The following is a 21,528-nucleotide window of genomic DNA, read 5'->3' on the forward strand; positions in this document are numbered from 1 at the left end:
TCTCCCTTCCTCCACTTTTCAGTTGTCTGTCCCCCAGGGAGGAGGTCACACAAAGTTCCATGTAATCGGTTCCCTCTATCTTGCCCTGTCCGACGTCTCCCTTCATCCACTTTTCGGTTGTCTGTCCCCCAGGGAGGAGGTCACACACAGTTCCATGTAATCGAGGGTCCCAACTCTTGATTCGTTTTTTTTTCCCAGAGATGAAAAAACAAAAACAAAAAACCAAGATCTGGAGGTGCTGTTGGGTAAGCATTGGATTGCTAGCCATAAAATCAAGAGGTTCAAATCTCCCAGCTGCTCCATGGGAAAGAGATACGGCTGTAAAGATGCAGTCTTAGAAACCCAATACAGGGTTGCTATGAGTTGGAATCAACTCACTTGCATTGGGATTGGGAAGCTTGAGACTAGGCTACAGGTGCTCTGGGCTGCTCATTATTTGCATCTCCATTTATCATGGAGGGAATAGGAGTTGTATGTCACATACTTCTGACTATATGAATAAATATTTAAAACTGTGGGGAATCTTCATCAATAAAGAGTTGAATACTTTTAGAAGGATAGGCACGAAGCTGGCTCCCCGTACAAAGGAAGTGAAAGCTATCCCAAATGTCCATCATCCGTACTCTCCATCCCATCACGGCAACACCTTACAAATAATCAAGGAGGATTCGTCATATGGTTGGGGAAGTTGGCAAATCCCAAACCTGTGAATCAGGCATCAGACTGGAAGCTTCTCTGGACTTTCGTGGCTGCGGGGGCTTATGAATCCACATTGGCAGGTCAAATGACAGGCTTCACACCATGGTGGAACCTGGTGAATCAGGTCAGATCATAGGCTGCTGGCTCAAAGTTCAAGCCCCAGGGATCAGCTGACAACAAGCCAGACATGGGATCCTGAGCAAGAGAGACCTTTGCCAGAGAATTCATCTACGTCAGCTACATACTACACCTTACTTGAGCAAGGTGGTGCAAGGGACCCAGTGACTTGAATGAAGTGGTAAGGCTGGTGACTTGAGTGACAGCCTTGGTGGTTCAAGATACATGCTCCCTGGTTGACTCAACATGATGGACAACTCACTATCAAATAAGACCATACCTGGAGGCATAAAAGCTAAGATGAAAACATATCACAAAACAGAGAATCACATCATAAAATGGAGGACATTCATAGCATTACATAGCTGCCAAATGACATTAGTGCCTGATTGCCAGACTGCTGAAAGTCATGGCCCAGCCGAGTTGACACAAGACCCTAACCACCATAGGTTCCATACAGCTTGTGGCTAGCCAATCCCTGTGGTGGGATTTGCATATTCCCATTCAAACACTGGGCAAGAGTAATAAAGACTATGGCTAGAAGGTCCATATTAAGTAATTCACTACACCACAGTAAGATTTTGTTGACACGTCAAATTGACAAGAAATAAAAAGCATGAAATCTTTTAAAAAGAAATTCAGTCTGCCTGCAGAACGTTGCCAAGGTGTGGTTAATGGGTGATGTATTTAAAAAGTTGCATGTAATATGCAGACTACTGACAGATTAGGAAAAGAAACTCAACCGGGTAAATCCCAAGACTGGCAATTGTGGAGGCAAAGACAGAATTCTACACAGATGGCATTTCTGCCGCAGAAGTCTCTACGGGCCCTCCAGCACCTGACTGCTATTTCACTTGCCACCATCTCCACTCGACAGAAAGCCATACAATGCCACGCAGGTCTGGGAGATGGTGCACTAAGGGACAGCAGCACCCTGGGCATCATTCTACAGCCAGCCTCATAGTGAGCAAGTCCATGGGCCTCAAGAGGGTCAAAAGGACTGAATTTTGGCCAGACAGGTTACCCGAAGTCTTGACCCATGAAATCTGGGCCAAGCAGAAAGCTGGATTACCATCACCTGGGTCTTGCTTCACTTTAAATTTTCCACTGCCTGAGGGGAATGCCAGTAATGCGTGGGTCCTCAAATCAATGTGCATAAAGAGCCAAGGATGACCCCAACAGGGTGTTGCTGTTCCACTGGCTAAGAGGCAGCCATGAGGCAGAGTAGATACAGGGCGCAGGTTTGGGAGTCAAATCCAGGCTTTCCACTTGCTCGGTTTGTAAACCTAGGGCACATGCTTAACCTCTCTGCACCAGTTTCTTCATGGGGATAACCCACCTAGCTCATCACATTCGGAAGTTGAAGTGACAGAACCTGTCTAGAGCATCAAGCACAATGTCATAGCAATTGCTGAATAGCGAGTGACAGTCTCAGAAACCCATAGCAGCAGTTCTACCCTGTCCTACAGGGTCGCTGTGAGTCAGAATCAACTAGATGGCCATGAGTCTGGTTTTCAGTTTACAATAATAATTGGGATTAAAAGTACAACACTGGTTTCCCAAACATTGTTTCTACTACAGAGAGTAGCACTCAATTCAACATTGGGAACTTTTCCTGCCTTGCCAAGGAAATAAGACATAACATGAAAAAAAAAATGCAGACTCCTACTTGCCTAATAAGCAGGTTCCATGAATCAAGGTATCCCTGATCCAAAATGGTGTCACTAAAGGTCAATTCCCCCAACACTGGAGGAGAGAACTTCAAAATGTAAAAGCCCTTTCGGTCTCAATGAGCTCAGGGCTGCGCCAGCACAGAGCTCCCAGGCAGTCTGCACTGAGGGTGTCTGTCACCTGATCCTCTGGTGGCCCTGGTTGCAGGCCAACACAACATTGGAGCCACCCAGGAAAATGTTGACCAAAGAACTCAGAGAATATTTGGGAGGAAGGAACCATAGTGGACAACTAGTTCCTGGCTACCACTATCACAGTGCAGAATCCCCGAAGGATTCCTAGAATCCATTGGTTTATTGACACTATTCATGAAACCGACTGTCTCACCCAAAGGACCATGGTGCCTTTCCTGCAGTTGAGATGACAAGTGTTTTGGCCATTATCAGGGTTTTCACTTTTCTAGTTCAAATTCCTGGAACAGAAATGGGAACCAAGTCAAAGCTTACCATCTCATTCATCATGCTACCTTAAAGCAACAGAACAGCGCTCGCAGAGTCAACAACACGGACAACCTCACCAGGCAGGCGATTAATGACAAGATTCTCCTACCGTTTAGGTTCCCCGCTGGATAAAATGAAAGAAAGAGAACCCTACACATAGAGCCACAGAGTTTTCCATGGCTGCTTTTTTTCTTCCAGACGTTGATCTCCAGGCCTTTCTTCTGAGGCCCCTCATCCAAAAACCCACCACCATCCAGTTGATTCTGACTCAGAGCAATGCTATAGGACGAAGTAGAACTGCCCCAGGGGTTTTTCCAAGACTAACTCTTTTTTTTTAAATCATTTTATTAGGGGCTCACACAACTCTTATCACAATCCATACGTACATCAATTGTGTAAAGCACATTTGTACATTCATTGCCCTCATCATTCTCAAAACATTTCCTCTCCACTTAAGCCCCCTGCATTAGGTCCTCATTTCCCCCCTCTCTCCCCGCTCCTCCCTCCCTCATGAGCCCTTGATAATTTATAAGTTGTTATTTTGTCATATCTTGCCCTGTCCGACGTCTCCCTTCACCCACTTTTCTGTTGTCCGTCCCCCAGGGAGGAGGTCACATATAGTTCCTTGTCATCGGTTCCCTCTTTCCTACCCACCCTCCCTTCACCCTCCTGGTATCGCCACTCACACCACTAGTCCTGTAGGGATCATCCGCCATGGATTCCCTGTATTTCCAGTTCCTATCTGTACCAGTGTATACCCTCTGGTCTAGCCAGACTTGCAAGGTAGAATTCATATCATGGTAGTGGGAGCGGGGAGGAAACATTTAGGAACTACAGGAAAGTTGTATTTTTCATCGTTGCTACATCGCACCCTGACTGGCTCGCCAAGACTAACTCTTTACAGAAGCAGAAAACCAAATCTTTCTCTGGAGGAGCAGCTAGTGGGTTTGAACTGCTGACCTTGTGATTAGTAGCCCAATGCATAACCCCCTAGACCACCAGGGATGGGGTGCAAACATCCTTTGGGTTAACAGCTAAGGGAGCCAGCCATTTGCAGGACTTCCAGGGATGTGCTTTGCTAAACCAAACAGACGTTAAGTCTCGGGCCACGCCACCATCACCAGGCAAAGGTATCTCACTCCGAGGGCTTTAGGAATTCTTTTTGGCATGTGCCCCATTCCTGACAACTGCAGCAAAAGTATGTAAAATTTTCAAAATGCCCCCAAACCCGGATCCCACTCAATATTATGTTGATTTTTAAAAATACCCTTCCAGGCTCCAGTGCTCAGTGTTGCTAGCATGTGCGACAAACACCTTTTCTAACTATGGAGAATGTGTACTAGCACCCGTGGTACGTGTCCCTACTGGAGTTGACCCGGCCCTTCCTGCCGGAGGCCAGGTCCAGCAGAGGAAGGAGGCTTTTTTAATCTTTTTAAGTTCAACTGGAAAAATCTGGCGAGAGAGGGGGCTGGTAAACCTAAGCAACATTTAGGGACCTGCCATAAAGTCAGTCTGACATCGGCGAAGACAGACAACCGAAACTGGCCTTCTGCTGATGGAATATAAAAACAGGCACAACCACTCTGAAGCGCTGATCTGCACTCATCTATTCCAGCGGAGCATCCGTCTGTCCTGTGACCCAGAACCTCAACGCCTCAGTATCATCTTCAAGCTCCTTGCCCAAATTCACCAAGAGTAAAATGGAGAGACCCTGGCACGTTAACACGCACACAGGGCAATATCACACGGCAATGATGTCCAAGCACACACAACACGGTGCCTCAAACACACAAACACTGGGTGAACAACGAAGTCAGACCCAAGAGTACGAGAGCTGCACGGCTCCGTTTACATAATGGACCGAACTGGCAAAACCAGGTGCTTCTGGTTCAAGTGCAAACAGCAGTAACCCGCAGAAGGGGGACCAGTGACTGGAAGTGACACAAGGGACGGGGCCTTCTGGGGTACTAGTCACATTCTGCTTCTTGGGGTGGGTGCTGGTTACTGGGAGGAACCAGAGTAGCACACTCGATGTGCACGTTTCTCACTGCATATTGTACTTCATTTTGAAAAAAGGTGGGGGGAATCAAGAAATCCAGTAGCATCCATTTCTGGCAATGTCCTTAAACTGCCACCTAGTGGTACCAGCTAAATGTAAATGAGAAGGGCGTTTCACCTCTCCAACCTAAACCAAACCAAACGCACTGCCATGAAGTCCATTGGGACTCATAGCAACCGACCCCGTAGCACCCGGTAGAACAGCCCCTAGGGGTCCCCAGGCTGGAAAGCTTCATTTTGTTCCCACAGAGCGGCTGGTGGTTTCAAACTGCTGCCCTTGCAGTTAGTAGCCTAACATATAAACCCACTTGGGCTCTAACAACTTCAAAACTGTGGCCCCATTTCTAGCAAGACATCCCAGCACTGGGCTCCAACAGTGCCCTAGAGAAAATCCATCCCCAAGATGCCGAAGCGATTCTCCCCTAACCCAGAGTCCAGACATCAGGATGTGGGTCAGGAGAGGCGGCTACTACAGAGCACACTAGGACAATAAGCCTATTATGTGCTTTCTGCTCACCGCTCTGTTGGCCGCAGGCCAGAGTGTGGGACGATTTACAACACAGAAGCCAGCAAAGGCTGCAGGTTTTCGGAGATCCCAACAGAATTGCTAAGCAGAGCAGAACATTGAGGAGGGAGCTTAGGAGAAAGAAGTCCCTTCACCCTTCTTTCTTCTCCCTTTACCCTCATTCCTCACCTGCCGGGCACACTTCTGGGGCATGACTTTCATCTGGTTTCTTCCAAGGATGCCTACCCCCAGCAAACCTTTGAAGTGACGTGCTGAAGCTACTAGCCCAGGGTTTTGCTAGTAAAGTCTGAAAGATAGCGTCTTGGTTAGTCAAAGGTTGGTTCACAAGGAAAACTGGCTACATACATCACAATCCTTGTTTCAGGAGATGGTGGTCTGAAAGGTCTAACTGTGTTTCCATCAATTCTTCTCCTCCCCATTCCTGTTACTGACAAAGTCGCAGGACAGTTTGGATTTGGTTTGCGGGTAATCATATTGCTTGCAGCTCTTGATGCAGACAGAGGTCCAGTTCCTGATAGGTCCCAGCAGTGGTAAAGAACTTGATTCTGTGATAGGAGGCTTAGTGAGCCTGCCCCGCTTTCATCGTAGGCCTGGTACCTTGAACATCTAGGGATCCAGAGTCGTTTCTTCCACACGGATCAACTAGAACCCGGCCTCTGAGAGAATCATTACAACAGCTAACTGTTGTTGATGTTTGGTTATGTGCCAGGCACCGTTGTAAGTGCCTGACAGATACTAATTCATTTCATCATCCCAACACTATGGACAGTGACACGGTCGCCATCCCCATTTTACATGTGAAGAAATGTACAGAGAGGCGAGGTAACTTACGAAGTCAGATCACCGACTGAAAGAGACCTACCAAAACAGGAAAACATACCAGGTTTGTGGATAGAACGTCTTAACATTGTGAACATGTAAATCCTCCCTCAAATCTACAGATTTAATGCAATCCCAATCCAAATCCCAATAGCATTTTAAAATGGAAATGGAAAACCTAATCTCCAACTCTGAACAGGAAGGGAAGAGGGCTCAGACAGCTAAGTCATTATTGAACAACAATAACAGAACACAAGGTTTCCTGGGTCCCCAATCTTCGAACGTACTACACAGCGATGGTTGTCAAACCAGTCTGGTACGGGTACAATGAGAGACACCCTGGCCAATGGAACAGAACTGAGAATCAGGAAGAAATTCACCGGGCTATGGACCGTTGATTTTGGATCAACTGGTAAAACTAAACACCTATTTGCAGGAAAAAAGAAACCAGATTCACCCCTCAAACCACACACAGAAATGACACTCCACTCAAAATGGATTAAAAATCTAAACCTAAAACTAAACTATAAAGATCATAGGAACAACTCAGAGACAAAGCTAAGGACCCTAATCTATGGCTCAGAAGATAATAATTATAATCACTGTATATCCTCGTGTATAAGTCGAGTTTTTCAGCACATTTTCAATGCAGTTTTTGTGGTAAAATTAGGTGCCTTGGCTGATATTCAGTTCAGCTTATACTCGCGTGTATCTGGTCATAATGTACAAACAGCAGAAGCTCAATCAGATAACGTTAAAAAGTAAATCAAATTCCCTGCCATCAAGTGGATACTGACTTGTAGTGACCCTATAGGGCAGGGTAGAACTCCCCTGCCAGTTTCCGGGGCTATGACTCTTTTTACAGGTGTAGAAAGCCCCATCTGGCTCCTGCGGCCACAGCCGGTGGTTTCAAATGGCTGACCTTGTACAGTTGGCAGCTGAACACATAACTACACTCCCACTAGGGCTCCCAGAGCACATAACCAGAGCCTTTTCAAAATGGAAAGATTTTTTTTCCCAAACAGTAAAAAGAATCTATAGACTGGTAGAAAAAAATGTTGACAACGACTGATTTGACAAGGGTCGAATCTCCAATGTTTATAGAAAACTTCAACAAGAAAAAGAGCAAACGGTCACATTTTTAAATGGCCAAATGCCATCAACAGATATTTAACCAGAGATGCTGTGCAGGCTGTTAAGGGACACATGACAAGAGGCTTGAAAGACCTTCCAGCTTAGAGCACTCCAATAATGGTCCTGATCAAAAGACGCAGGAAACGACTGCTGGTGAGGCTCTGGAGAGACTGCAACGCGCAGACATCACTGGTGGGACCGCAAAATGGTATAAACACTATGAGAGAGTGTGTGGTGTGCCTAAAAATTCGGAATAGAAACACGTCATATGAGCCAGTACTACCACTCATAGGTGCATAGCCTAGAGAAGAAAAAGAGCAGTGGCATCAACAGATACGTGCGCACCCATGCTCACTGCAACATTGTTCACAACGGCACAACAATAGAATGGAATATCCACCAACAGGCAAATGAAAAATTGTGGTTCATGCAGACAATGGACTTCTATAGACTGATGAAGATCAATGATGAATCAGCTAAATGTCTCACCCATGGATGAGTGGGGATGGCATTATTGGAAGTAAAATCAGTCTGAGGCAGTTGTTTATTGTGCCAACCTGGCCTGTGGGATTAATTAAAGGAGAGAGAGATAAATGGCTTAGCGAACCTCGCCGTTTTTGTCTCTTGCTCTTTGATCATCAGACCAGTGTGCGGCTGCCTTGCTTGTTCTGTGCCTCAATTTGCAAGCTACACTACTTGTGGGACACCTAACCTGTGGACTGTGTCACTGTAATTTGAGGTTCCTTCAAGACCTGCTTCACCACACCATTGGAATTTACATCTCTTGAGCTAGGGACTGTCGGACCCTGTCATCTGGCTGACTCTTGGTGACCTGTCTTGCTGTTTGCTGCCTGTGCCTGGATAACCGGGATTGCTCTACAGAGGACTACCTGGCGGCCCTCAAGACTTGAAGGACTGCCAGTGTCTCACAACTCTCTCATGGGAGTGAGCTGTACTGAGGCATTTGTACTGCTTTATAATTTAACTGTTTATATCTTGTGTTATCTATCTAATGATCTGTATATATATATTATTAGCATTCTGGTTTTGTTTATCTAGAGAACCCCATCTAACACAAGTGACTCGCCAAAATACAAATGCTGAATGAGACCACAATTATAAAAAGTCAAAATGAAATTTATATACAGAAGGAAATCTTCTCTGGTGGTTACCAGAGATGGAAAGTCGAGGGAGGGCGAATCACTTAACTCACACTGCCATCAAGTTGGTTCTAACTCATAGTGACCCTACAGAGGACAGGGTAGAACTGTGCTTGTGGGATTCTGAAACCGTGACTCCTTAGAGGAGCAGATAGCTCCATCTTTCTCCCACAGCGTACGTACCTGGTAGACCTGAACTGCACCCCAGCATGTAACCATTGTGGCACCCAAACAGAGAAAAGCTAAATTCATTTCTGGCAACGAATGAAAACCAAACAAGTTTACAATAACTTCAAACTCAGTCTGTCTAGAAACCACAAAATTAGAAGAAATTGCTCCATTAAAAACAGACAAGTGTGCCTTCCCGACACGATCTCGCTAAAGACAAAATAGGTGCATAAGCAAGTGTGGTGAAGAAAGCTGATGGTGCCCAGGTATTAAAAAATATAGCGTCTGAGGTCTTAAAGTCTTGAGAAGAAACAAAGCCCACATGGAAGCACACCAGCCTGTGTGATCAAGAGGTGTAGATAGGAATAGGCATCAGAAGTTCAAAAACAAGCAACCAAATCAAGGTGACACATAGACAAAGTGAAGCCCCAAAGACTACCTGTAAGATAATGGGACAGTCTCTCACAGAAGGGCCACAGGGAAGGGATAATATATCCAGGGTACGGTATAGCACTGTCAAAACACATAACCTTCCTCTAGTTTGTTAATATTCCCTCCTCTTATTATTATGGTTAGTTTTACCTCGTTATCTAGTTATATATCTATATAACTAGTTATCTAGTTATATATCTAGTTAGACCTGCATATGGTCATGTGCATAATTAAAAATCATTCAATGCATGAAATCCAAGATACATAAGCCCTTCAGAAATTGAAATGGGAGTAATGATTCCCTGAGAACACAGAAAGGAGATGGGGTGAGGGGGAATTGATAACATTGATAATTCTATAACCCCTCTCGAGGGGAACGAATAACAGAATGGCAGGTCAACAGATACATTGGATGGTATAAGATTTGGGGGGGTGTTAAGGTATAATAATAGTTAATATAATAAGAAGGGTTCTTGGGTTAGGGTGGGGATAATAAGGAGCTGCTACCAAAGAGTACAAGAAGAAAGAAAATGTTTTTAAAATTATGGTGGCAGCAATTGTACAATCATGCTTCATCTAATTTGAATTATAGATTGTTATAATATCTGTAGAGCTCCCAATAAAATGGGGGGGAGGACAAGTGTAAAAAAAACAGGGACAAGTAAAACAGAAACAGATCAATAGTAAAAAAAAAATGGATTACAAAACAATGAAGAATGGTCATTGCCGTTCAAAAACAAGACAGGACACATTCTGGCCCTCCCGGGTTGTACCATTCATTCTTCGTGTGTAAGATGTGACTCAGGAACAGCCCAGAGAGTTGAAGGAACCAGGACTCCAGGAATGCAAGATGGGTTGACAGACCTAGAAATAGGACTCATTGGTATCTGAGGATAGTAAACACACACACACACACACACACAACAAGTAGAGAAGTGACTAATACAAAAGGCACCATTTTCCATATCCGAAGTAAACACTGACGTCAACTCAGACACAGAAATTTAAAATGGTCCCTCTGAGACGACCATGAAATGGAAGAAACATCAAAGAGGAAACTTGAAAGAGCCACCGGAAAGACACATGAGCTCGAAAGGAACCAAAGCAATCAAGAGGGTAGAATTCACAGCAGCAGCTCTGGCCCCAGCATGGCCCTCAGTGTGCTTCCAGGGCCCAGTCTGAGAGGAATGAAAGATCAAAAGAAACCCTGGGGAGCTCATGGTCATAGCATTCTTTGAGCCCTGGGGTCCCTCTCTCCTTTCCATACTCCACACCCCTCTTTCCATAAGCTGATGCCCAGGTATCCTGGCTGCGCTTTGCAAAGAGGAACAAGGGAGAAATTCTTCTCCCCAGCCCCATGGATTGCATTTTATGAGGTTTCACTTCTCTGAGGGGGCCTCAAAAAACCTCGCGGGGAAATTCTATTGCCTTTTCCTTCCATTTCCTATGAACTGTTTTGAGCCCTCTCATATTGAAATCATTATTTTTCTTGAAATGAAAATAGAATCAGAGGCCTCAGTGCTAGAAGGATCCACCTAGACTAGGATCGCTTCATTTTGAAGACGCAGCAATCGATCCATGGGATTCGTTATTTCCTTCCCATGAAGCTAGAGAGCGACACAGTAGCAGAGCCCAGAAGGAGACCACAGATCCACATTTTCATTTAGCACCGTGGGTTCGATCCTTCATTATCACAGATGAAGAGACGTAAACCCTTCGTCATTCTCTCCGTCCCTTCACCACTGAGACACTGATGAGCACACGGTCATTTCCACTAAGGCCCTGTAGGCCAGAACAGCAGACTACTCTGGAGGAACATGAAGGTGGCACCTTAAGTGACAGATGTTTATACATTCCCTTCTGAATGATTGCCGAGTTTCTGATCCATGCGTTTAAGTAGAAAAAAAAATACTTCTTAGTACATATTAAGTCTGTATTTGGATATGTAAAAATTCTCACCACCATTGAGTCGATTCCAACTCACAGCGACCCTATAAGACAGGGTAGAACTGTCCCTGTGGGTTTCTGAGACTGTAACTCCTTAGAGGAGTAGAAAGTCTCATCTTTCTCCTGAAAAGCACATGGTTTCAAACTGTGGGCCTTGTGGATGGTCGCCCAGGATGTCACGCACTACGCCACCAAGACTCCCTCCAAGTAATACTTAGGATACTTTTGACAGCTCACCAACATGGTTTAGGTACGCCGGCGGTATATTAAGGTGATTCCGTGGTTTTATAGACATGATATGAGGTCGCATGAGTATATTACAACAAAAAATCTCCCACATTTTCTTTAATAAAGAAAAAAACTTATCATTTTAAGCAGTGACATTCCATGTTGTCTATATTTAAAAAACATTTCTTGTGAATTTCTTAGTCCTGTTTGAAATAAAATTTCACTTAAAAAAAAAAGATGCAGTCTGTGTTAAAGATGGGCGTACACCACTTTAGCCACACAAGGATGGACATGACCAGAAAATGGAAGCTAGCAAGTGTGGGTGACGACACAGAGAAATTGGAACCCTCGTCATATACTGCTGGTAGGACAGCAGTCTGGGAAGTGAAACAGAATTACTACATTGGGCCCACCAAATTCACTCTTAGATATATGCTCAAAAAATTGGGAGGAAGAGACCCAAAGAGATCCTTGGAACCAATCTTCATTGTGGTACTCTTCACAATAGCCAAATGGTTCAAAAAGAACAAACCGCCAGTGTCTATCAAGAGATGACGGGATCACCAAAATGTGGTCCACCCATACAATGGGATATGCCTCAGCCATGGCGGGAAATGAAGCACTCACTCATATGAGCTACACCACGGAGAAGCCTTGAAAACATGTTGAGTGAAATATTGCAGAGAGAGGAAATTGATGAATGCGTTCTAGGGGAGGGTGGGGGGACTCAATAGTCATTACTTAAGGGGTCTTCGAATTTCTGTTTAAAGGAAAATTCTTCAAACTTGAGAGTGGTGATAGGTATACAACATGGTGAATGTAATTAATGTGCCTGAACTGTATGCTCAAAAATGGTTTTAAAATAGCAAAAGTTCTGCTAGATATTTTACTTCAATAAAAGAATGGATCGGTATGGGGCGAGCTGGAAGGGGAGCCTTCAAAAATGTCTGGGTAAAACTCCATTAACTTTCCATTCCAATTTTTTCGACAAACTTTTCGAATTCCCGTTGTATCCTGTAATAAACTTTACTTTTAAAAAGTAGATCCAGTTAGAAAATCCGTTTGTTTATGATGACAAAGGTGGCAATAACTAATGTGACTGTACACGTGGAATTGTACATATGAAAACCATGGGATTGCCAAATGTGTTCTATATACCTTAACAATTAAAAAAAAATCAGGAGACATGCCCCATCCCTCAAAAAAGAATGTTCCAGAAACTAGTTTCTCTCAGAAGAATTGACTGCTTTTATCACCAACTTGGAATTAACGTATGCAAACAATACAAGAAATTTCCCCTGGGCCCTTAAAAAACCCAACAGGCCGGTATTGCCCGAAGCACCTCTCTTCTCTGTCCCCTTCCCTGGCCAGTTCTTCCTCTTACCTTAATCCACAGCTTCTCAACCCTGGGAGCACTTCAAAATCACCCAGGGAGCTGGGAGAAATAAATCCCCAGGCCCAGGCCTCACCGCACACCCAAACCTCTGGGGGTGGAACCCCAGATATTAGAAAATGTTAAACTCCCCCCAATGGTTCCATTGTGCAGCCAAAGTTGAGGACCCTTGGTCTAATTCCTCCTCTAAAGGGACTACTGACAGGAACCTTAAGTACCTGGGCTGCTAACCAAATGATCAATGGTTCAAAGCCATCAGCTACTCCTCAGGAAAAAGATGAGGCAGTCTGCTTCCATCAAGACTTAGAGCCTCAGAAACCTTATAGGGCAATTCTCCTCCATCCTAGAGGGTCACAATGAGTCTGAATGATCTCAAGGGCAATGGGTTTATGGGTAAGGAATGCCCTCCCCCCGGGATAGCCCTCGGATTAGAGGTGAGGCAGTGCTCGCTCCTCATTGCCACCTTCCCTGCACTCTCCTGTCTTCCCAAGTCCCCGGCAGTGCCGCAGACATGCTCATTTCTGTGTGTGTGGAGGGTGTGTGTGTGTGTGTGTGTGTGTGTGTGTGTGTGTGTGCTTTCAGTCAACTGAAAAGTTCTCCTGTTTCTTTAAAATTCATTTCCACTTTCATTTCTGACTCTCACTAAGCTTAAAAGTATTGAGAAAATATTTCTTCTATGGTACCCTGAGAGAAAAAGAGAGAGAAATGACTGGTTATAAATAGGTAAATTCTGAGCACATTAGTCTCCAGAGAGCCCCCAATTCATCAAATGTGGTGCTAATATAAAACTTTCAAAGATAAACCTTTGAACCAAGAAAATCTTTTCTTTATTAAAGATAATTACGAGGCCGCTCTGGCTCTATCACAAAATTGCCATTGGAAAGCTGTTAGACAATCAATCCTATTAAAGGGGTTTAGCTCTTGAAGCACCAAATAAACCTTTCACAGGGACTGACCTAGAGAAGCAGGACACACTCTGGAGACAGCGCTTCATTCCATGTATAGACACACAGTGAGCCACCATGCTCAACCTACTGTCACAGAAGCACTCCACTCCACGACCCCAAACCCCAAACCCGGCCCACTGCCTGTGACTCAGAGCGACCCCGGAGGACAGACACAGCAGAACCGCCCCATGGGGATTTCCAAGGCTGCTCAATCTTGACAGTAGACAGACACAGCTTTGTTTCCTGCCAGGCAACTGGCGGGCTCAAGCTGCTTGTGGGTCCAAGTCACTGACCTTATGACTAGCGGTCAAGTGTCTGAACCGCGGTGCCACCAGAATTCCTCCATAGGAAATCATTTCTGCTGGTTTCTTTTTAGTCATTTATGTTATGAGTCTTTTGTTTTTTAAGGTATCACCCCTTCAGAATGGAACCAAAATACCACGCTCAGGTCTCTAGCTTTTTGAAGGAGAAGGTGGCACGTGAACCACCCGACTTTTCCTACAGTATGCAAAGAAAACAGTTCTGGTTCTGTGAATGGATTCCTTTTCCTAACTCCAGGGCCCCATCTGTATAACTGAATCCAGATGTCCACGTCACAGGGGGGCTTGGTCTATGTCACGGCCAGCTCAATTGCATGTTCTGCTGAAAAGCTATATGCCTCTTCTCTTTCACTTGATAAAAGGAGAGGTAGGGTTCTGATGCATGTAGAAAGGGTCGAGATATAACTTGTGTACACAGCTGCAGATGTACAAGCTCACTTCTCTTCTCTACATAAAACCCGCACATTCATCATTGAGTGGCTACATCATTTTTAAAACCATGCAGCTTCTTTAGGATCAAAATGCTTTCTTGTGTTTTAAAATCTAGGTCTTGGCTTTATAGCCAGTTAAATAATGGGGAAAAAATTCAACCCCCAAATAATCCCAAGGATTTATTTTAATCTCTTCTCAGAGCGATTAATAAATTTACTGATATGTAATTACACCTAGTTTCTTTGTTTCTTCCTAGGTCTCCTGGTGATAACAGTACATTTCAAATCCCATAAATTTTTTTTTCTCTCTCTCACATACACACACTTTCTGATGTCCATAGAAAGCATTCAAAGCAATCCAAAGATTTCCGTGTGTTTCAGTCTTTTGTAATTACCATATATACTCATGTCTGAGTTTTTCAGCACATTTTAAATGCCTTTTTTTGTGGTTGAATTAGGTGCCTCGGCTGATATTCGGGTCAGCTTATACTCGAGTATATATGGTATATGTGTTGTGAAGTGTTGAAAATTACTTCATAAGAGTGTAAGCATGACGGAATAGAAAAGCAAGGAAGGAAACAACAAACTGAAAACATGAAAATCTCTCTTTCTGTTCAATTTTTAACTATTCTAGAGGAAACTACTAGTGTGCAGTATGACATTTAACTTTAATCCAGGGCTTCGAACTGGTTCTCCGTGGTTCAAAATTGGCCAACAAAGTGAAGCTAGAACTTACCTGAATATATAAAACATAGGTGAACCGTAAAAGTAAGTGGAATGGGAAAAATTATGAGTTGACATCCTGCTAGAGACTTACCTGTCCTCTTTGAAAACAAGAGCAGTGTGTACGCTGAATAGCAACCACATCTATTGACCAAGAGATTCAGAAACAACAGTTCCCCACTCAAACATGTTGGCTGGTAACCCTGTTTTGAAGGTGTGCAGCTCTCCACAGTCCTGGCAATAACCCATCTGCAGACTCAGGCTCTGGAATGGGCTCATTATTGCCTGGTGGAGTCATCCACTGCGGAGCTTCTGTTGGTAATGGTTCCCATTCTGGTGATCATTTTGGCTTTACCCACGTTTGGACCTGCTCCAATTTCACTTTGTTGGCCATGACTGAACTAGTTCAAACCAGTGAGAAGCCCAGTGTTAATTACACAATATATCACTGAGAAGCCAGACGAGAGCGGTTTGGAAGAGTTCTTACCAATAGCTTAAGGCTGGTATTTAATAATGCTTCCTAACCACTGACCCCTCAGGATTGTAATAGCTATGTTCTAAATAAAAAGATAGATGGCCATTTACACAGACTTGACCAAGTTGCTTTCCTGTGGAAATTCAGAGCCTTTGGTGGGCTAACAGACACTTTACATCTCCCAGAAAAGGCGGTGGGATGTGCAGTGGTGGCGTGGGGTTTTTCCCTACATACCGACATCTCCCGGAAGACTATCTTCTCACAGGCCTATAGAATAGGTGTTCTCTACAGGTAGGTTAGGTGAGATTCTTTAGGAATTTGACACAGTCAGCACAAAGCCTAAACACTGCCCAGGATGGCCTATGTTGACTCTGTGTGGCCCATTTACAATGGGCACAGGGTGGACAAAGGAGAGTGGGGATGGGAGAAGGCGTTCTGTCTGCATTCGTTACACACCTGCTCCTGTAGGCGGAAATCCCCATAGTTGGCCAGCTGGGCCGAAGGCTTAGGCGGAGCACCAGGCTCACTGCTCACATTGTGCTGGGAAACCTGGAAAACAAAAAAGTTGACTCCTTCACGAACAGTGCTTGGAGAAGGCCCAGCCCCCACCAGATCCTCCTGCCACCAAGTCCCGAAGCAGGCAGGAAGGCCCTGGGCAGCTCAGATGAGGCCTGTGGACGGCAGCAGCAGGGGTTCCATTCTACTGAAAGTGGTGCAGCAGCAGAACGAGAAGCGTGTGAACCATAAATGTCCTGCCTGACAGGTCTTCCACACATGCTCACTCTGCTGGCTCCCAACCCTCTGTCTGAAACCAGCCACGGCTAGCCAACTGCCCCTAGACGGCCCTCTTCCTTTCTTCTGACAAAGTCCAGGTTTCCTGTCAGTGCAAAGCAGGAGCCTCATCGAGTCAGTTCTGCCTCATGTTGACCGCAGGTGTGTGGAGGAGAACGGTTCCAGGCCTGTCTTCCAAGGTACCCCTGGGCGAGTTCCAACAGCCAGCCTTTTGCCTAGTTGAACACGTAACCCTTTGCGGACCCCATCCCATCGAGAGCCCCTTTGAAGAGAGCTGGTGGGACACTGCGTCCAGGGCGGCAGCTCTGTGGCGCACAGACACGGACAACAGTCATGGGGAGCTCAGGGGCTCTGAAGCGCAGACTCCAGTTGGAGAGCTGGCTCTCCTGGCCACATCACTTTGGGCAACTTGCTTCAACTCTGTGAATGTCAACCTCCTTACCTCGAAAAGGGAAGACTATGAATGCCTACTTCACAGGGTTGTTATGCGGGTCAAATCATGCCTGCAGATTACTATATATAACCCCAGTTGAGGGGAACGAATAACAGAATGGTAGGTGAACGGATACATTGGATGGTGTAAGATACAGCGATAAAAAGGGAATAACAATAACAATATTGACTATAATAACAAGGATTCCTGGGGGTAGGGTGGAGATAAAGAGAAACTGATATCCAAGGGTACAAGTAGAAAGAAAATGTTTTGAAAATGATGGTGGCAGCAATTGTACAATTGTGCTTGATGTAATTCAACTATGGGTTGTTATAAGAGCTGTAAGAGTTCCCAATAAAATGGAGGGAGAAAATGCATGGAAAGCGCTTAGCCTGGCATAGTGTGGTAATGGTGATGTTAGGTGCCAACAGAATGACACACTGCCCAGGCCTAGGCCCTCCTCACAACTGTTATGCTTGAGGCCATTGTCGCAGCCACAGTGTCCACCCATCTCATCAAGGGTCATCCTCTTTGGCTTCCCCTCTACTCTACCAAGTGTGATGTTCTTTGCCAGGGCCTAGTCTTTCTTGAGGTCTGAAGTATCTAAGACAAAGTCTGCCGGCCTTGCTTCGAAGACACTTTCGGGCTGTCTTTCCACCAAGACAGATTTGTTGGTTCTTTTGGAAATCCACAGCGTATATGTTTTGCCGACACTGTAACTGAAACATGGTATCGATCCTTCTGCAATCTTTATTCACTGTCCAACTTTCACATGCATATGAGGTGATTGAAAACACCATGGCATGGATCAGGGGCACCTTAGTCCTCAAAGTGATGTCTTTACTTTTTAACACTTTAAAGAAGTCAAGTCAGATTTGCCTAGTACAGAGTGCAGAATAGTGTTTCCCCAAGTGGGTGCTACTGCCCCCTGTGGGGAACTGGAAGGATATGTGTGAGGGGGCAGGGAGCAGAAACCTACACTTTATACTGGATTATGGGCTATAGTTCAAAAGTTTTGTATGACTCAGGGGACTCTTGAGTAATTGTGCTTTCCTGAAAAGGGGACAGTAGGACACATAAGTTTGGGAACCTATGGTGTAGACCAGGGGTCCTTAAACTTTTTAAACAAGGGGCCAATTCACTGTCCCTCAGACCCATTGGAGGGCCGGACTATAGTTTAAAAAAAAAAAACTATGAACAAATCCCTATGCACACTTCACACATATCTTATTTGGAAGTAAAAAAAAACAAATGGGGCAAAAACATCCTGCTTGCCGGATAAATGTCTTCAGCGGGCCACATGTGGCCCGCAGGCCGTAGTTTGAGAACGCCTAGTGTAGATGCTCAATAAATGTAGCTAATGATATAAATGAGGAGAAAGCATAGTCTGGGAAAGGCTCACAGTGGGACTAAAGCTTAGGACGTGCTATGTAGCAGGGACTCGATAAGCACCTATTGACTGGTTCACCGATATATATTTATTTTATTAAAGCAAAACTTATATAACACTTGCCATTTTAATTTTTCAATGCAGCATCCAGTGTCATTAATTACATTCACTGTGTTTGGTAACTTTTACCACTGTCTATTTCAAAGTAATATCTTTGAATGCCAATGCCAATCAATGCTGGGATTTGGGAAAAGGGAGATCCCACCTGTTTGCTCGTATATCAGGAAGAACCACTGATTAAATGGGGTGGGGGGGCACATCTGATCTCCTCTGATTCCCAAGGCAGAATGCTACAGGGTCAGACATACCTCCGCCCTCCAACCAATTTTGACAGCAATTTTTTTTAAATCATTTTTATTGGGGGCTCATTCAACTCTTATCACCATCCATCCATCCATCCATTGTGTCAAGCACATTTGTACATTTGTTGCCATCATCATTTTCAAAACATTTTCTTTCTACTTGAGCCCTTGGTATCAGCTCCTCATTTTCCCCCTCCATCCCCACTCCCCCCCTCACGAACCCTTGATAATTTATAAATTATTATTTTTTCATGTCTTACACTGACCGACGTCTCCCTTCACCCACTTTTCTGTTATTCATCCCCCAGGGAGGAGGTTCTATGTAGATCCCTGTGATTGGTTTCCCCTTTCTCCCTACACCTTTCCCTTACCCTCCTGGTATCGCTACTCTGATTATTGGTCCGGAGGGGTTTATCTGTCCTGGATTCCCTGTATTTCCAGCTCTTATCTGTACCAGTGTACATCCTCTGGTGTAGCTGATTTGTAAGGTAGAATTGGGATCATGATAGTTGGGGGTGGGGAGCATTAAAGAACTAGAGGAAAGATTTATGTTTCATCAGTGCGATACTGCACCGACTGGCTCGTCTCCTCCCCGCTACCCTTCTGTAAGGGGATGTCTGACACCAATTTCTGTGGCTGGGTTCAATAATTCACTGCAATGACCACACACAATTCACAGACTATATTTCCAATTATGGGGTTTATTGGCAGAAGCTAACAGGTTACAATTCAGGCCTCAGCCTCTTGATCTAGCTTCTTCCCTGCTTTGGCAATATTGCAAAAAGCTCTTTCGGAGTTGCTAATAAATGCCCAAAGGGCATGCCACTCCACCATAAGCTTCAGCCTGAATGTACTCAGCTCCAGGACCAGGAGTCAGCAAACCTAGCAACCCCAACTCAGTGCCTAAAGGCAGCCCACTGCACAAGCCTGTCTCTTGCCAAAAGCACTCAGCTTGACTTGCTCTGTTGGGTGGGAAGTCCACTGCTCTGTCTCCTGCTCTGGTTCCTGGTTCTGCTGCTGCTAACTTCAGACCAGCCAGCCCTTCCCCTCCTCTCTGACCTCTAGCCTCTGTTGACTAGGTCATCCGGTGCAATGGAACATATCCAGATCAGCCATCGCTGCCTCTTTCCCACTTGTCTTCAACCAGCGGACACACACAGGTGGTTACCACAACCATACCAAGCTCACCGGCTCTCTTTAACTTCATTAGAAAAGGGGATTTTTTTCTCAGATGGGCAGACTTTTCTTGCCTTGATGCATTTAAAAGCAAAATGCTTGCTCAGAATTCAAAAGGTCAAGAAGTCTCAGTCTCTCTCTCTCTCTCTCTCTCTCTCTCTCTCTCTCTCTCTCACACACACACACACACACACACACACACACACACTCACACTTGGCAGGTCTTCCCTTCAAATGTAATCTCCTGTCTCCTCAGCAGTACTGGGTGGGAGTCAGGTTTCCACCTAAGCCTCCAAATCCATATAGGCTTCTAGCTTAAAATCAAGCCTGTGCCTTCCAGGCAATTTTTTAAACAGTTTTATTGGCAAATAATTTACATATAGTCTAATTCACTAGTTCAATCATTCAATCCTATCAGGAGAATTGTACAATCATCCCCCACAACCATTTTAGAGCATTACACACACACACCCTCCCTGCTTAAATCGCCTCTAAGATGATTTAAGCAACCAAACTCCATTCTAATGCTGCCTCCTCCTGCTGTCTTCATTATTTACTCCCCAAATCCCCTTTCCCTCCCTACCCACCCCCATCCCTGTATTCCCTATATCCCCTGTATCCGTTATCATTATGCATCCACTCCTCCTGTGCTTCATCGCTGGGAGCCCCAGTAAAAATCAAAATCGCACCAAGGTGATAAAGATAAAATCACAGTGGTACAAAGACAAAAATACAAATAATGCATAAGAAAGAAAAGACTCCCATTGACATGCAAAAAAAACAGGGAAGAAATTTCTGTCATGGAACCAGTAAGAGCTACTTGCACCCAGAACAAATTCAGGTCGAGTCAACTGAACAAAGTGTCGAATTTGATCCAGCAGAATCAGTATTACAATGGTCTCTGCCTGGTAGTATAGCTGAAGCCTGACTAGATTCTCTACAGATGGGTTTTGGGCTCTCACCATCCCCCATAGTCCTTCACAAATTGGGTGTTCATAATTTTTGCTCTAATTCTTTTCTCCTCACCATATTCACGTTTTGTAATTGTCGTCTTTGGATCACATAAGGTGGTGTGCTATTTCTGTGTGGACTTAGTAGACTCCTCCCTTAGATGACTGTTTGTTTGAATACAAGCTTTTAAGACCCCAGACACAATTCAGTGATAGCTGGGCACCATCTGCTTCCTTCACCACACTTTATTTAGCACCCTTATCGTCAGTGATCCTCTCATGAAGGTGAGTATGGAGCAGGGCCATGATGTAAGAACTGATTGTTCTGAAGTTGAGGCTAGGCTTTAGTGTGACCGCAAAACCTATTCTCCAGGCAATTTTTAACTCCCCTTTTAGCATACCCAGCCATCCTACAAGCTGTAGCATGGAGCCACTACATCTCATAGCATTTGCATCTCAAGGTGGATTATACTCCACAGACCATCTAATAATCGGAATGAAGGAAGAACAAGTATTAACCGCCCTCAGCGAGGTCTGAGATGCACCCTGGGAGAAGGTGTGCTCTGAGGCACTCATAGCCAGGAGGGAGACCGGCGACTGTGCACAGAAAAATTCCTCAAAGTTTTCTGCCAGGAGCCGGAGGGAGGGGCGTTAAAGATCAAAAGCTTCTTCAGCAC

General features: G+C 44.9%; 1 protein-coding gene across 1 annotated transcript in view; it reads right to left on the bottom strand.

The window, feature by feature from the left end:
- Positions 1–21,528, bottom strand: part of REPS2 (RALBP1 associated Eps domain containing 2) — a 136,652-nt gene that overhangs the window by 16,840 nt on the left and 98,284 nt on the right. Inside the window, 1 exon segment of the mRNA XM_045290744.1 lies at positions 16,205–16,297. Within this exon segment, the coding sequence (XP_045146679.1) occupies positions 16,205–16,297 (93 nt within the window).

This window comes from Echinops telfairi, unplaced genomic scaffold (genome assembly GCF_000313985.2).
Source record: "Echinops telfairi isolate 266 unplaced genomic scaffold, ASM31398v2 ScPeMD7_53;HRSCAF=182, whole genome shotgun sequence".
In the NCBI taxonomy this organism is placed as follows: Eukaryota; Metazoa; Chordata; class Mammalia; order Afrosoricida; family Tenrecidae; genus Echinops; species Echinops telfairi.